The 15,994-nt window shown below is 44.0% G+C and overlaps 1 protein-coding gene across 4 annotated transcripts in view; it reads left to right on the top strand.

Annotated features, from left to right (window-relative positions):
* KHDRBS2 (KH RNA binding domain containing, signal transduction associated 2) overlaps positions 1-15,994 on the top strand; it is a 495,176-nt gene that overhangs the window by 63,967 nt on the left and 415,215 nt on the right. For all 4 annotated transcript variants that reach the window (XM_056565801.1, XM_056565800.1, XM_056565799.1 and 1 more), the window contains exon 2: positions 15,418-15,545. In XM_056565801.1, coding sequence (XP_056421776.1) covers positions 15,418-15,545 — 128 coding nt within the window. The remainder of the gene's footprint in view (positions 1-15,417; positions 15,546-15,994) is intronic.

Genomic DNA, 15,994 nt, shown 5'->3' with positions numbered 1-15,994 from the left:
GACATAGCTGTATTTAAAACTAAGTGCAAATGGGGCAGGAGTGTAGGGAGAAATCGTTTATAATATTCATTTGGGAGTCCATCCGGACCAGGGGCTTTATGCGAAGGGAGGGAGCGAACTGCCAACCTAATTTCCTGATGGGTGATAGCAGCGTTTAAGTCGGTGAGGGATTCCGGGTCTAATTTAGGCAGATGGATAGAGGAGAGGAAGGTATTAATAGCTAATTGAGACGGTTGTGGGCATAGAGGATCTTCCTTAAGGTTATACAGTTCTGTATAATAATCACTAAAGGCATTGGCAATATCTCTTGGTGTCATTTGAGGGGTTTTATGTTTGTGGTGTTGAAGTGTAGCAATGCGTTGTTTAATCAGAGTTGCTTTCAGTTTCCTCGCCAGAAATGCTCCCGGTTTGTTATCCTGGGAATAAAACTTCAGTTTAGATTTAGCAATGGCCTTTTCATAGTCAAAAAGTAGCAATTTACGCAGGCGCAGTCTCTCTAGTCTAAGTCGGGTGTCTATAGTTCTATCGTATTGAGTTTTCTGTAAGGCCTCCAAAGTGGCAATATTGTTGAGGGCTTCAGTCATATCTTGTTGTCTACGCCTTTTCAGGGTGGCACCCAGCTGGATAAAAGAGCCTCTCATCACCGCTTTGTGTGCCTGCCAGATTGTAGCTGGAGTCACATCCTCAGTAGCATTAAGCTGAAAATATTCCTCCATTTGTTTGCCTATCATCAATGAATGGTCTGTGTGTGCTATTATGTGGCAATTGGCTCTCCATACAAAGTCACTGTGCATGTCTCGATTGCAGTGGATGGTCAGACTGACAGGCGCATGGTCCGACCACGTGGGTACTCCAATGTTGGTGTCCCGTACTTTAGTTATCATACCCCTGTCAACTAAGATTAAATCTCTCCTGGAATATGTGTGAAATCTAGGGGAACAGTAGGTATAATCTCGTTCAGTTGCGTGTTGAATGCGCCAGATATCAAATAGATCATTCTCAATAATTGTCTTTGTCAAATAAAAAGATCTGTGACCTGATAACGCTGAGAGGTCTAAGCCAGGGTTTGCCACAGCGTTAAAGTCCCCACACACCATCAACGCTCCCCTCCTCACGGTGTTCACCTTCCTGAAGACTTTCTCTAAAAAGCGATTCTGGCGTACATTTGGGGCATACAGATTTACCAGCGCGTACTGAACATTGTTTATAAGGCATACCACAATGATATATCTACTTTGGGGATCAATAATCTGTTTCTCTATAGTTAGTGCAATCCTATCACTAAATGCTATCATGACCCCCCTCTTCTTTTTCTTAAAGGAAGAGCATATGACAGTGGGATACTTCTTATGATTCAGAGAAGGGGGATTTTTGTCACCTACATGAGTCTCTTGTATACAGGCTATGTCTGCCTTGGTTCGTGTCAACTCTCGCCACATAAAATTACGTTTAGGGGGGCTATTTAGCCCGTTTACATTTAGGGAAAATACCTCCACACTCATAGCGGCTGCGATATATAGATATCAGAGAGGGGGTAGGGGGGGGGAGGGACACAGGAGGAAAAGATGAATAGAACGATAAAATAAACAAGTATATAAATATACACACAACTGGAAACCTATATCCACAGGTTCCCCGTAGCTAAGTAGTTCCAGGTACTACCAGGTACTAACACTGGTGAAATAGTGTATAATATGATTCAAATAATAAGAGAATATCAACACAGTGTACCACCAATGGGTGTACACTTCAAATGGGGTGACATGGAGCAAAAATAGAATAGAAGTTAAATGAAAAACAGAACAGTCACAAAGGCCAAGTCACATCCAAGGCACCAGTAGTAATTTCAGAGTGGAGTCACAAATATTACCATCTCATCTGTCAAGCCGGTTCTGATCGGTTCCTCTGGGCTAAATCTGGAGAGGGCACCGGAGGGTCTCTGGCTGCTAGGCCCCAGGTTAGGAGGGTCTTCATTCCCTCTGCTACAGAATTTAGTGCAAACATTTTATTCTGTCTCAGAACCAGGACTTTGGCCGGGAAACCCCATCTATAGGGGATGCCTAGTCTGCGCAGTTCCAGTGTCAAAGGGTGAAAGTCTCTTCTTGCTTGCAATGTGGCCGCCGACAGGTCTGCAAACATCAGGATGTCCTCATACGGTTCAGGCATAGATTTGTGTTTTCTGGAGAATCTCAGTAGCATATCTTTAGTATTAAAGAAAGTAAATCTAGCGAGCACATCCCTGGGAACATCGTCAGGTAGATTCCTAGGTTTAGGTATCCTATGCGCTCGGTCGATGCTATATTCATAGCCATCTAGATCAGGCAGTAGGGAGTGGGTTAACTCTTTAATGTATGGAGAAAGCTGGGAGCCAGGAATTGATTCTGGGATGCCACGGAACTTTACATTATTTCTCCTGTTTCTATCTTCAGCATCCACTAGTTTAGCCTGTACTGCTTCCATTTTATCGTCCAAGACGTTGTGAGCGTCAACTAGCTCGTTATGAGCCTGAGCAAAAGACCCCATTTTGTTTTCTACATGGAGGATCTTAGTGTCCATTGCTTGTAGGGAAGGTCGGACTGGTTGCAGTAGCATGGTAAAGTCCTTATGGATGGATGAGCGCAGCAGTAACAGCATGTCTTTCAATGTTGACTCAGACACTGTCTTGTCAGAGGTTTGATATGCTGCAAAGATGTCGGATTCTCTTTCGGCCCCCTCTGCACTGTTGTCTCCTCTCTCACTATCTGCACAGCCCCCGTCCAAGTCCATTCTGGGCTTCTGCTTAATAGAGCTAATTTGGGGCGAGTGCCCTGTATTATCTCTAGGGATACAATCTCGGCCGCTGCCGCTGCTGTCTGGCCCATCCTGCAGTGAGGCAGAGAGGGATAGAGGCAATGTGTCATCCGCCATGTCTGGATCTCGGGCGTCCGCTTCCCCCAAGGACACAGGTGAGCTATGGATTCTCGGCAGTTCACAAGACTTAGGGGCTCTAGAGGAGGGCAAATCGTATCCTACCTTGAGCCTTTGTTGTTTTGGGGGATGTGCTGCGTCCGCCTCATGTCGTTGGGCAGTAATCACCAGCGGGTCTCGCTCAGTCAGTGAGGGAGAAGACGCTCCGGCGCCATCTTTATTTCGCCGCTTCCCCGACTTGTCCGGCTGAAAAAAGTGCTTTAAGGACTTCACTTCTCTGTTTATCGGTCCTGGTCCTGCCCCAAGTCGCCATCTCAGATCTATGATCCAGTAAGCCGCTGTAGCAGTCGCTGGTGGGCAGTTGTATCAGCTTTTACCGGTGTCTCTGACGGAGCTACTCACTCACGCTGCCATTCAGTGCAGCGGCCAAACCACGCCCCCAGTGCAAGTCTTTCTTATGTGACTGTTGCCTCTGACCTTTCCAAGCATTCCATGTGGCCAGAGATAATATGTCATAAGTCACATGGTCTTCAGGTGATCATGGCTATGCTGCAGCAGGTGGAAGGGATTTACTGAAGTAATGAAATTAGACTTTAAAGTCACAGAAAAGGCATGAAAGAAAGGAAAAAGCACATTGCTATTAACATAGAATGATATCAGGGGCAAACATTGGAAATGTGTAAATAGTTTAATTTACCAAATGTTGTTTACAAGACACAACACCAATATACCAATAAAGGAATGGGCTCCTGCTGATCCCTCACTGAGAATTCCTACTGACAATGGAAAAAATTCTAAAAGAAATACTTTTATTTGTAGAAATATTTTTGTAAATTTGGATTTCAGACTTAGGATTCCTAGAGACAGTGCTGTGTATCTCCTGTTCTCGTTTTATTATTCTTAGCAGGAAAGGGGATTTATTGTTAAAATAATGAAGTCTGAAACTTTGGAGAAGCAGAGACAGAAGGTTTTTTTTCTTTCCTATAACCAATTGTATGGGCTCAGATAAGACACAAAAAAAGTCAATGAAGAACTGACAGAGAGAGAGAGAGAGAGATAGAGAGAGAGAGAGAGAGAGAGAGATCTACTTTATCAGCTGTCCATGGTCTTTCTTTAGTGTCTTATGTGAGCCAGTAGAATATGTTCTAGAGGACACTATCTCCGGGACATGACTTTAGATTCAGAAAGCTACAATTATTTACTAGCAAATTTGAAGGGAATCCATGAAAAACGTTTGTGTGGCTTAATATAAAAATGGAAACTCCTAGATATGGTGCGGTCTCAGAATTATATGGTCACATTCGATATTATAGATTTCGCTATCCATAATTCTAAATAATATAGCGCTAGCATATATAACATTCACAAGTTTGTCGCCTTCAAACTGAAAATATGGACCCTCTAAAAAAAAATCTGGACATAATTGGAGGAGGATGAGGAAATAGCCAATCTACTTAATGCCTTCTTCTCTACTGTATTTACACAGAAAAAATTTCAATGTCAGAAGATATAAGCTGGGATAATTCTAATTCTCCAGCAAATCTCATCAGTTTAAAAGTGTGGCGCCACCTTTTTAACATGAATATACACATATCACTGGGTCCAGGTGGCATCCATCCCAGAGTTTTGCAGGAATTATGTATTGTGATAGACAGGTCCTGAGGAATAGGGATTGTTCCACAGGACTGACTCTTAACAAATGTGGTACTAATAAAAAGGGCTCAAAATAGGATCCTGGAAACTATATGCCTGTGAGTTTAAAATCTGTTATGGGTAAGGTTTTTGATGATTTTCTGAGAGATGCTATTCTGGAATATCTAAAGGAAAGTAACCTTCTAAGGGTGGGTTCACACTACGTTTTCTCCCATGCGGGAGCGCATACGGCAGGGGGGAGCTAAAACCTCGCGCTCCCGTATGTCACCGTATGCGCTCCCGTATGTCATTCATTTCAATGAGCCGGCCGGAGTGAAACGTTCGGTCCGGTCGGCTCATTTTTGCGCCGTATGCGCTTTTACAACCGGACCTAAAACTGTGGTCAACCACGGTTTTAGGTCCGGTTGTAAAAGCGCATACGGCGCAAAAATTAGCCGACCGGACTGAACGTTTCACTCCGGCCGGCTCATTGAAATGAATGACATACGGGAGCGCATAGGGTGACATACGGGAGCGCAAGGTTTTAGCTCCCCCCTGCCGTATGCGCTCCCGTATGGGGGAAAACGTAGTGTGAACCCAGCCTAACACAGCACCAGCATGGGTTTCTGCTGGATCGATCCTGTCAGACTAATCTGATTAGCTTCTATGAGGAGGTCAGTTATAGACTGGACCGAGTGAAGCTGTGGATGTTGTATATCTGGACTGTTCTACAGTACGGGCCACCGCTGTTCATGTAGCACATCTGTGACCCGGATATGCTACTATATGGGCCACCTTTCTACTGTTCCTAACTAAAATGTATTAATAATGTCTGCACATCTTGAGTAATTATTGTAATATATCATTATTTACTGCTTCCTTTGACATGTATGCTATTGTTTTTTTTTTTTTTTATATTTTCTGGATATGATGTTTGGCCATGTGACCTATTGACCCCTCCCTGTTTGTTTTGGTGCCTTTTTGCACTGCATTTATACCATGCATATCTGTAATGTTGTTACCACTGATCTGAAGAAGGAGGCGGTGACCTCTGAAACACGTTATCCTATACACCTTTTCCTGAAACTCAATAAATTTGTCCAGTTATGGTTTACAAGAACTACCTGGTTTGACTCCTGCTTACTTTCTGGAAACAGGCAGTGCCATCAAACTAAAGGTTTTTTTCTGTGTCCTCATCCATTCAGTTCCTGAGGTAGACTGTTCCATAAGTTCACAGTTCTTATGGTAAATAAGGTGTGTCACCCCTTGTGACTAAACCTTTTCTTTTTCAGACAGAGGGAGTGTCCCCTCATCCTTTGAGGGGTTTTCTCCATATTTTTTGTATGGGCCATTTATATACGTTGATCATATCCACCTTATTCTTCTCTAGAAAGTATGTAATAGTATTGAATTTGTATGAACTGTCTTTATTGTGAAACAATAGGTTCTAATTTAAATGAACTGCTCTAAATATGTTAGTTAAAGGAAATATTTTTCTATGATAAAACAAGTACATTCTAGGAGTGTCTTTTATCTTTTCCCCTCTCCTGTGCATTCATTATGCTCAGACTTAGTATCACCTATTTCAGCTTTTTATTGCAGACTTAGTGATAAATCAGATACATTAATTGGCTGTTCAGGTCACAACAAGAATGTGTTATGGGTTAAAGCTTCTATTACAATTCCAGAAAATTGTGATATAACCAAAATCTTTCTTAATACTTAGGCAAAAAGAATGAGGACTGAGGGGAGGGCAGAATAAATGTCAGATAATAAAAAGATATATCTATGAGTTATGAGTGTACCCTATGGTTGGGTTTCTTATCTTTTCAACCATGTTCTATATGGGAATTGTACTAACTTGCTCACATTTATTAGACTAGAATTAATGTAATATACAGTTGTGCAAATGTGCTTCTTACTGTGGTAATATGAATAATATCTGGCAAACACAGTGTCACGATTCGGCTTCCAGGTAGTGGATCCTCTGTGTCAGCGAGGGATTGGCGTGGACCGTGCTAGTGGACCGGTTCTAAGAGGCTACTGGTTTTCACCAGAGCCCGCCGCAAAGCGGGATGGTCTTGCTGCGGCAGTAGCAACCAGGTCGTATCCACTAGCAACGGCTCTACCTCGCTGACTGCTGAGAAGGCGTGGGACAGAAGGACTAGGCAGAGGCAAGGTCAGACGTAGCAGAAGGTCGGGGGCAGGCGGCAAGGTTCGTAGTCAGGATGGGTAGCAGAAGTTCAGGTACACAGGCTTTGGACACACTAAACGCTTTCACTGGCACAAGGCAACAAGATCCGGCAAAGGAGTGCATGGGAGGAGGTCAGATAAAGGCAGGGACCAGGTGGAAGCCAATTAGGCTAATTGGGCCAGGCACCAATCATTGGTGCACTGGCCCTTTAAGTCTCAGAGAGCTGGCGCGCGCGCGCCCTAGAGAGCGGAGCCGCGCGCGCCAGCACATGACAGCAGGGGACCGGGACGGGTAAGTGACCTGGGATGCGACTCGCGAGCGGGCACGTCCCGCTGTGCGAATCGCATCCCCAACGGCCATGACAGTGCAGCGCTCCCGGTCAGCGGGACTGACCGGGGCGCTGCAGGGAGAAAGACGCCGTGAGCGCTCCGGGGAGGAGCGGGGACCCGGAGCGCTAGGCGTAACAGTACCCCCCCCCTTAGGTCTCCCCTTCTCTTTGTCCGGTAACTGCCTCCCCAGGGATGAGGACACCGGGAAAGAATGGAGGGTTTCCTCAACGGCAGGCAGTACAGCAGGAGTGGGAATGGGGAGGGAGGGCAGAGGGCGAGGCCTGGCACGGGGCAGTGTGACCCCAGGACGGGGGCCATGGGGAGGCACAGAGGCTTGCCTGACGGGACTGGGAGGGGGGGAGAGGCACTTCCTGTGGCAGGCAGAGTCCCAGTTCCTGATCTCCCCGGTGGTCCAATCAATGGTGGGGGAATGAAGCCGGAGCCAAGGCAGACCGAGGAGGACCTCAGAGGTACAGTTGGGGAGAATGAAGAACTCAATCCTCTCAAGGTGGGGTCCAATAGACATGAGGAGGGGCTCTGTGCGGTAACGCACGGTGCAGTCCAATCTGGCTCCGTTGACCGCGGAAATGTAGAGCGGCTTGACGAGACGGGTCACCGGGATGCTGAATTTATTAACAAACGACTCCAAAATAAAATTTCCAGAGGCACCAGAGTCCAAGCAGGCCACGGCTGAGAGGGAGGAGTTGGCTGTAGAAGAAATCCGCACGGGCACCGTGAGACGTGGAGAAGAAGACTTAGAACCAAAAGATGCAACACCCACGTGAGCTGGGTGCGTGCGTGCGTTTCCCAGGCGTGGAGGACGGATAGGGCAATCCACCAAGAAATGCTCAGTACTGGCACAGTACAGACAGAGATTTTCTTCTCTACGGCGATTCCTCTCTTCCTGGGTCAGGCGAGACCGATCCACTTGCATGGCCTCCTCGGCGGGAGGCCCAGGCGAAGACTGCAAAGGATGCTGTGGGAGAGGTGCCCAGAGATCTAAGTCTTTTTCCTGGCGGTGCTATTGGTGTCGCTCAGAAAAACGCATGTCAATGCGGGTAGCCAAATGGATGAGTTCTTGGAGGTTGGCAGGAATCTCTCGTGCGGCCAGCACATCCTTGATGCGACTGGATAGGCCTTTTTTAAAGGTCGCGCATAGAGCCTCATTATTCCAGGATAGTTCAGAAGCAAGAGTACGGAATTGTATGGCGTACTCGCCAACGGAAGAATTACCCTGGACCAGGTTCAGCAAGGCAGTCTCAGCAGAAGAGGCTCGGGCAGGTTCCTCGAAGACACTTCGGACTTCAGCGAAGAAGGACTGGACTGTGGCTGTGGCAGGATCATTGCGGTCCCAGAGCGGTGTGGCCCAAGACAAGGCCTTTCCTGAAAGAAGGCTTACTACGAACGCCACCTTAGACCGTTCTGTAGGAAACAAGTCCGACAACATCTCCATATGCAGGGAACACTGAGACAAAAATCCACGGCAGAGTTTAGAGTCCCCATCAAATTTGTCCGGCAGGGACAAGCGTAGGTTAGGAGCGGCCACTCGCTGCGGAGGAGGTGCAGGAGCTGGCGGAGGAGATGGTTGCTGCTGTAGCAGAGGCAGAAGTTGCTGTAACATGGCGGTCAACTGCGACAGCTGCTGTCCTTGTTGGGCAATCTGCTGCGATTGCTGAGCGACCACCGTGGGAAGATCAGCGAGACTTGGCAGCGGCACCTCAGCGGGATCCATGGCCGGATCTACTGTCACGATTCGGCTTCCAGGTAGTGGATCCTCTGTGTCAGCGAGGGATTGGCGTGGACCGTGCTAGTGGACCGGTTCTAAGAGGCTACTGGTTTTCACCAGAGCCCGCCGCAAAGCGGGATGGTCTTGCTGCGGCAGTAGCAACCAGGTCGTATCCACTAGCAACGGCTCTACCTCGCTGACTGCTGAGAAGGCGTGGGACAGAAGGACTAGGCAGAGGCAAGGTCAGACGTAGCAGAAGGTCGGGGGCAGGCGGCAAGGTTCGTAGTCAGGATGGGTAGCAGAAGTTCAGGTACACAGGCTTTGGACACACTAAACGCTTTCACTGGCACAAGGCAACAAGATCCGGCAAAGGAGTGCATGGGAGGAGGTCAGATAAAGGCAGGGACCAGGTGGAAGCCAATTAGGCTAATTGGGCCAGGCACCAATCATTGGTGCACTGGCCCTTTAAGTCTCAGAGAGCTGGCGCGCGCGCGCCCTAGAGAGCGGAGCCGCGCGCGCCAGCACATGACAGCAGGGGACCGGGACGGGTAAGTGACCTGGGATGCGACTCGCGAGCGGGCACGTCCCGCTGTGCGAATCGCATCCCCAACGGCCATGACAGTGCAGCGCTCCCGGTCAGCGGGACTGACCGGGGCGCTGCAGGGAGAAAGACGCCGTGAGCGCTCCGGGGAGGAGCGGGGACCCGGAGCGCTAGGCGTAACACACAGCCCTACACAGCTATCAAAAATAATTAATAAATGACATTAAGACCATTCCAGTAGATTGTGGATAAGAGTAAAGCCACAATTGCTCTTTATAAATATCAAATATTAAACATTAAATTGTCCATGAATACCTGAAAAGTATATAATTTAGCCAATTTGATTTATACTAGGGCTTTGTCATCCAGCTCAAGCCTGACTACAATAATACAAGTGTTCATTCAATAATTGAGCCACCCACTAAGGTCCCTTTTAGGTTGGCCAAGAAGGTCCTGACTACTAGCACTGATCTCCTTAATTGTCACTCGTTCACACAGCTTCACACAACTCAATATGGTGGAGGCCGGGCAACTTAACAATTGCTGGATCATTCTTTCATTTCATCAGTGTTGGCCATGTGTTCCACAAGGATTGTCGGATTTGGAGTCAGAAAGATATTTGTTTCCTCTGAGAAAACTGAATTATACATCATGGCTTTTTGCCTACCTCTGGATAAACACTGCAGAATAAATAGGCTGAACTGGATGGACATTCGCTTTAGGGTGCATTCACACCATGATTCGTTAATACGGTCACCAGATCCGGCTGGGGGATGTGAAAACCAGGCGCTCCTGTATCCTGTACCAGGCCTGTATCTCATTCATTTAAATGAGCCGACCGAAGTCAGATAGTGACTCCGGTCAGTTTATTTTTGTCCCGGATCCGGTTTTGTGACCAGACTGAAAACCGTAGTATACGAGGGTTTTCAGTCCGGTCACAAAACCGGATATGGGGCAACAATGAGCCGACCAGAGTAACCGGTTTTCACATCTCCCAGCCGAATCCGGTTACTGTATTAATGAATGGTGGTGTGAATGCACCCTTACAAACTATGTTACTGTGTTACCTGTGTTACCAGTACTGGGCCATTTCTGGAAGAAAGAAGCCTGATCATTGTGGGAGATTTATCAAAACCTGTCCAGAGGAAAAGTTACCTAGTTGCCCATACCAACCAATCAGAACGCTTCTTTCATTTTACAGAGGCCTTGTTAAAAATGAAAGATTGGTTCCTATGGGCAACTCAGCAACTTTTCCTCTGGACAGGTTTTGATAAATCTGGCCCATTGTGTTTGCCATAACACAGTACGGGTTGCAGACAGGATTACATGGTGAGCTGGAGTGGAACTTTTCTTTGTATACAATAGTACATGACTAACAAAAAGAAAACACTATTTAGAGGGGTACTCCCGTGGAAAACAATTTATTTTAAATCAACTGGCCCCAAAAAGTTAACATATTTGAAAATTACTTCAATTAAAAAATCTGAACCCTTCCAGTATGTATCAGCTGCTGTATACTACAGAGAAAGTTCTTCTCTTTTTGAATGTCTTTTCTGTCTGACACAGTGCTCTCTTCTGACACCTCTGTCCATTTAAGGAACTGTCCTGAGTAGTAGCAAATCCCCATAGCAAACCTATCCTGCTCTGGACAGTTCCTGATATGGACAGAGGTGTCAGCAGAGAGCATTGTGGATAGACAGAAAAGAAAATTAAAAAGAAAATAACTTTCTCTGTAGTAAACAGCATCTGATAAGTACTGGAAAGATTAAGATTTTTTTTTTTATAGAAGTAATTTACAGATCTGTTTAACTTTCTGGCACCAGTTGATTTAATATAAATTGTTTTCCACCGGAGTACCCCTTTAAGGACACACGCCAATATTGTATTAAGGACAATAAACTGTATTGTGAGAAAACATCATAAACAACACTGAAAGGCACACATTAAAAACAATTCAAATAAAGTTCAGATCAAGCTATGCCCCAATCCTGGGACCCCCACCAAAATGGCACAGGTTCTTAAATATGAAAATGAAATGCAAACACCTGTCACAAAGAAAATATAAACAAAACCACAATTGTAAGCTACCCTAGAAAATAATCACATCAAAAGTGATTAAATGAAGTCTTATAAATGATGTAGAAATAAGCACTTGTGGTAAAGCAGGAAAACCAATGTACATGAAGGACAAATGGAAAATAATAGCTGGACGGGGGCCTGCCGTGACCCCCACACGTTGCCTGTAAGTGACTTCCTCAGTGGTGTTGTCTACAAATCAAAGACTAGGGCATACAAACACATTCATGTACATTATGACAAATGTAAAATTCAAAAAGGGGAGCTGAACATAGACTATGAGGTTTAACTGAAACATGATCTAGCTACTGTTTGTTTTCACATACTTGGTAAATTTCAACTATTTTCATATGGAAATATATGGAAAAAGGCCAGCAGCAATATGTTCTCTAACGGTGGATCTTCATGTAGTAGTAATTGGTTTCTCTGAATGTCATTGCTAATGAAATGTTATTGTTTTCTTACTATATTTCATAGCAAGATATTGTCTTGATTTTTGGTTTTAATTGAGTTATCTGTGTACCACATCCACACATTACACCGCGGTCAGCACAGATTAGCATTCAGGGGTATAAGAAGAAATGCCATAGCCTTGGCAGCGTCTGTTCCTTTCTGATGTGAAAGGAGTTTACAATTTACTGGTTAGGAAATGCAATATGTGAGACAATGCAGTCTGTAAATCCTCTTCCTTCTAGATCATAGCTTGTATTGCGTGAATTAAATTCAGAAACACATTTCTACTGGACTGTTGTATCTATATGGGTGTTAGGATTGTATGTGTGGCAACATTCAAAATGCATGTTAAAGGTTTCGTTTGAACGTAAAGGAGTTTTTCCATAAATCTAGAATATGGCCACCTGGACATGTTAAGCCTGTTTGTGGCTGACAGAGATGCTCAGGGGTTATGCCATTTATGTAACTGCCATTGACATTAGTCAAGTATATAGAGTAGTGATACTATGTGTGCACCTCCTATTAATGTCAATGGGAGTTATGTGTTCAGACCCCAACCATCAGTGCCTTCATGGCCGCAAACAGGATAGGGGCCAGGTCACCATATTTTTAATTTGTTGGAAAACCCCTTTAGGGTGGAATAAATAAAAACTGTAAAAACAAAAACTGACTGGTTTTGCCCATAACAAGCAATCACATCTAATGCTTTTATATAGTTACTAACTTTAGTGAAATGAGGCTGGGTTCACATATGTTCGGCATCAGGCATAGGTGAACTCAACCTAGATCTCGATACAACTGATGCCACAACTGATGGCAAATTGTCATCAGTTGTATGGCATCCAGCGTCCATTGTTTCTGGACGGTGAGTCCCTCAGCGTGCCTGACGGCATGTCCAACCATCTGGCGTCAAAATTAAGATGTTGTATGATTGTGAACCATCCCATTCAAATGCATGCCGGAGGGAAACCATGCTGGACATCTGAGATATGTGAATCCAGGCTAATTGGTTGTTGTGGAATAAAACTTTTTTTTTTCTCAGTTTTTATTTATTCCCCCCAAGGCGTCTAAGCAATATAAAAAGCAAGTACTCCTTCAGGTACTGAGCAGCCATTGAAGTCCTGTTTGAATGATTCACTGTGCTTGTTGGTTAATGGGACCATATGTCTGTTTTACATAGTAGTTCATAATAACATAGTTCATAAGGTTGAAAAAAGACCCAAGTTCAAGTTCAACCTATATCCATAATGAGTCCCTACTGAGTTGATCCAGAGAGAGGCAAAAAACCCTCATACTAGAGGTAAAAATTCCTTCCCGACTCCAATATGGCAGTCAGAATAGATCCCTGGATTAACGTTCTGTCCCTATAAATCTAGTATACATAACCATGATGTTATTATTCTAAAAATTCATCCAGACCCTTTTGAACTCTTTTACAGAGTTCACCATGACCACCTCCTCAGGCAGAGAATTCCACAGTCTTACTACTATTTCAGTAAAGAATCCCAGTCAGTGCTGGTGTAGAAACCTTCTTTCCTCTAAACGTAGAGGATGCCACCTTGTTATAGATACAGTCCTGGGTATAAGTAGATCATGGGAGAGATCTCTGTATGGCCCCCTGATATATTTATACATAGTTATTAGGTCTCCCCTAAGCCTTCTTTTTTCTAAACTAAATAACCCTAATTCTGATAATCTTTCTGGGTACTGTAGTCCTCCCATTCCCCGTATTACTCTGGTTGCCCGTCTTTGAACCCTCTCCAGCTCCACTGTATCTTTCTTGTACACTGGTGCCCAGTACTGTACACAGTATTTCATGTGTGGTCTGACTAGTGATTTGTACAGCGGTAGAATTATTTCCTTGTCGTGGGCATCTATACCCTTATTGATGCACTCCATGATTTTATTTGCATTGGCAGCAGCTGCCTGACACTGGTCACTACAGCTAAATGTACTGTTAACTAGACTCCCAAGTCCTTTTCCACGTCAGTCATCCCAAGTGTTCTCCCATTTAAAACATAATCCCAGAGTTTTCCTTCCCATGTGCATTACCTTACATTTATCAGTGTTGAACCTGATATTAGCCTGAGGGCCTCCAGCGGTATTAGCCTGAGGGCCTCCAGCGGTTCCGGAAGCCGTTACAGGTGGGTGCCGCATGGTAAAATGTGGGGGTCCCCAGCGGCGGGACCCCCGCCATCAGACATCTTATCCCCTATCCTTTGGATAGGGGATAAGATGTCTAGGGGTGGAGTACCCCTTTATGGGGTTAAAGGGCCTACACTTTAATTTTTGACCTTTTTGCTATTTATATAGTTAATGAATATTTTTGGGTTAGTTTTACTCTCTTGGGCAATGTGTCTTTCTGTCTCTATTTTTGCGGCTTTTATCTGTTTTTTTTACATATTTTACAGTTTTCTCTATAGACCATATGTGTGTTTTCATGGCACTTTAGTTACTAAACAGCTATGGATACAGGTACATGGCCTCGTTTGGTTAAATTTGCTTACATAGCACATAAGCATCCTTTCAAAATGAATTTAGAGGTGACTTTTTCTCTAGGGCATTTGTTATATGCCATTGGCTAAAAGCAATTGTGTTGGCAATAGATTTTTTTTCTAGAGGCTTAGGCATGTTCTTTTTCCTAGTCAGCAAAAATCAAAGACAGGAACATCAAACTTTTTGCAGTGTTAGGCCATGTTCACACGACGGAATTTCTGAGCAAAATTGTTTTGCTTTTAATGGTATTTTGCTACATTGTAAACATAGCAGACATTCTATGGCAGAAACAGCCACACAGGTTACTGTGTATTTTATTTACTTTTCATGTAACTGTCATGTGACAAATATATCCAAAATAAATTCAAGCAATAGAAAAAAATTTTAACAATATTTGAGAAAAAAAGACAAAAATTTAGGAAAATTCTGGTTAAATATCACTAATCCAGCTTCAGCAGTTTAAGTCTACATATGGCAAATCCCTATTAAAACTCTGAACCCTGAAAAACAGCAGTTATTCTGCTACAAAATCTGCATGTAAAACATGACTATTTTACTACAGGTATGGAGCAGATTGATTCACTGTGGATTTTACTCCCGCTACATTGAAAGCACTAGTCAGATTGAAGGCTGTTTACTAAAAGAAAAAATATGCTGAAGTCATATTCAAGCGCCATAGACTTTTTATTTTGTTGTGCTCATTCATTTCACTTTATCAAGATCAATGTCAAAAACAAAAACGCAGTAGAAAAAATATGTATTAAGACATGATTGAGTCCATCTGTATGAATTTTGTATCCACTGTATGTTCCATTTCCAGAGGCAGGCCCATGAACATTTGGCCAGTGATGCAATATATTTTGTTTTGGCAAATACATTGGATATTAAATGAAACAGATTGGGTTGGGTGATTGACTTGGCCATTTTTTTTGTATAAACCAGTAAAACAAACAAAACATTGGCAGCCAAAGGCTAGAATAAAATCCCATTTTTCACCCAACTTCCACGACTCATTTACGTTCCTGTGAAAATAATTAAAAGTCTTTGTGATTTTTTTTCGCAGAAATAGAAAAGTTTCAAGAGTCGGAGGCAAAAAAAGAAGATGAGGAAAAGAAATACCTAGACATCATCAGCAACAAAAATATAAAACTATCAGAGAGAGTACTGATACCAGTTAAACAGTATCCAAAGGTAAGGTTGTTTTAATACCATATGTAATCATAAAATATATTTTTACAATAATTGTTTATGATTTAGTTTATTTACTTTTACCCATTCTGCTATAGGTTTAGTAGCAAATGCATGTTTGGTTCAGGACAAATAATGTCCTTATGGAGCGGTACTCCATGCAACAGTATATGTTGTTTCAGTGTGGCACCAAATTTTCTCCTCATTTACACTGCTGCTGGGCTCCTGATCGGCTCAGCCGTTAGGTGCCAAAGTGCTAGGTCTAAATAGAAAATCACCAATTAGGCTCCAGATGCAATAAAACTTAGCTTTTACTCAAAAGGATAAAATAACAGCACAAGATAAATTATCAAAAAACACAACAAAAACACAGGTGAGTACCTACACTAACAACCCTACCTGAGTATGGGGCTCCTGTCACTAAGTGTGGATCGGGGATGAGGGAATTAAAT

This window comes from Hyla sarda, chromosome 3 (assembly GCF_029499605.1).
Source record: "Hyla sarda isolate aHylSar1 chromosome 3, aHylSar1.hap1, whole genome shotgun sequence".
NCBI lineage: Eukaryota > Metazoa > Chordata > Amphibia > Anura > Hylidae > Hyla > Hyla sarda.
Note: the sequence above shows the minus strand (reverse complement) of the source record. Positions and strands in the feature narration are given on the sequence as shown.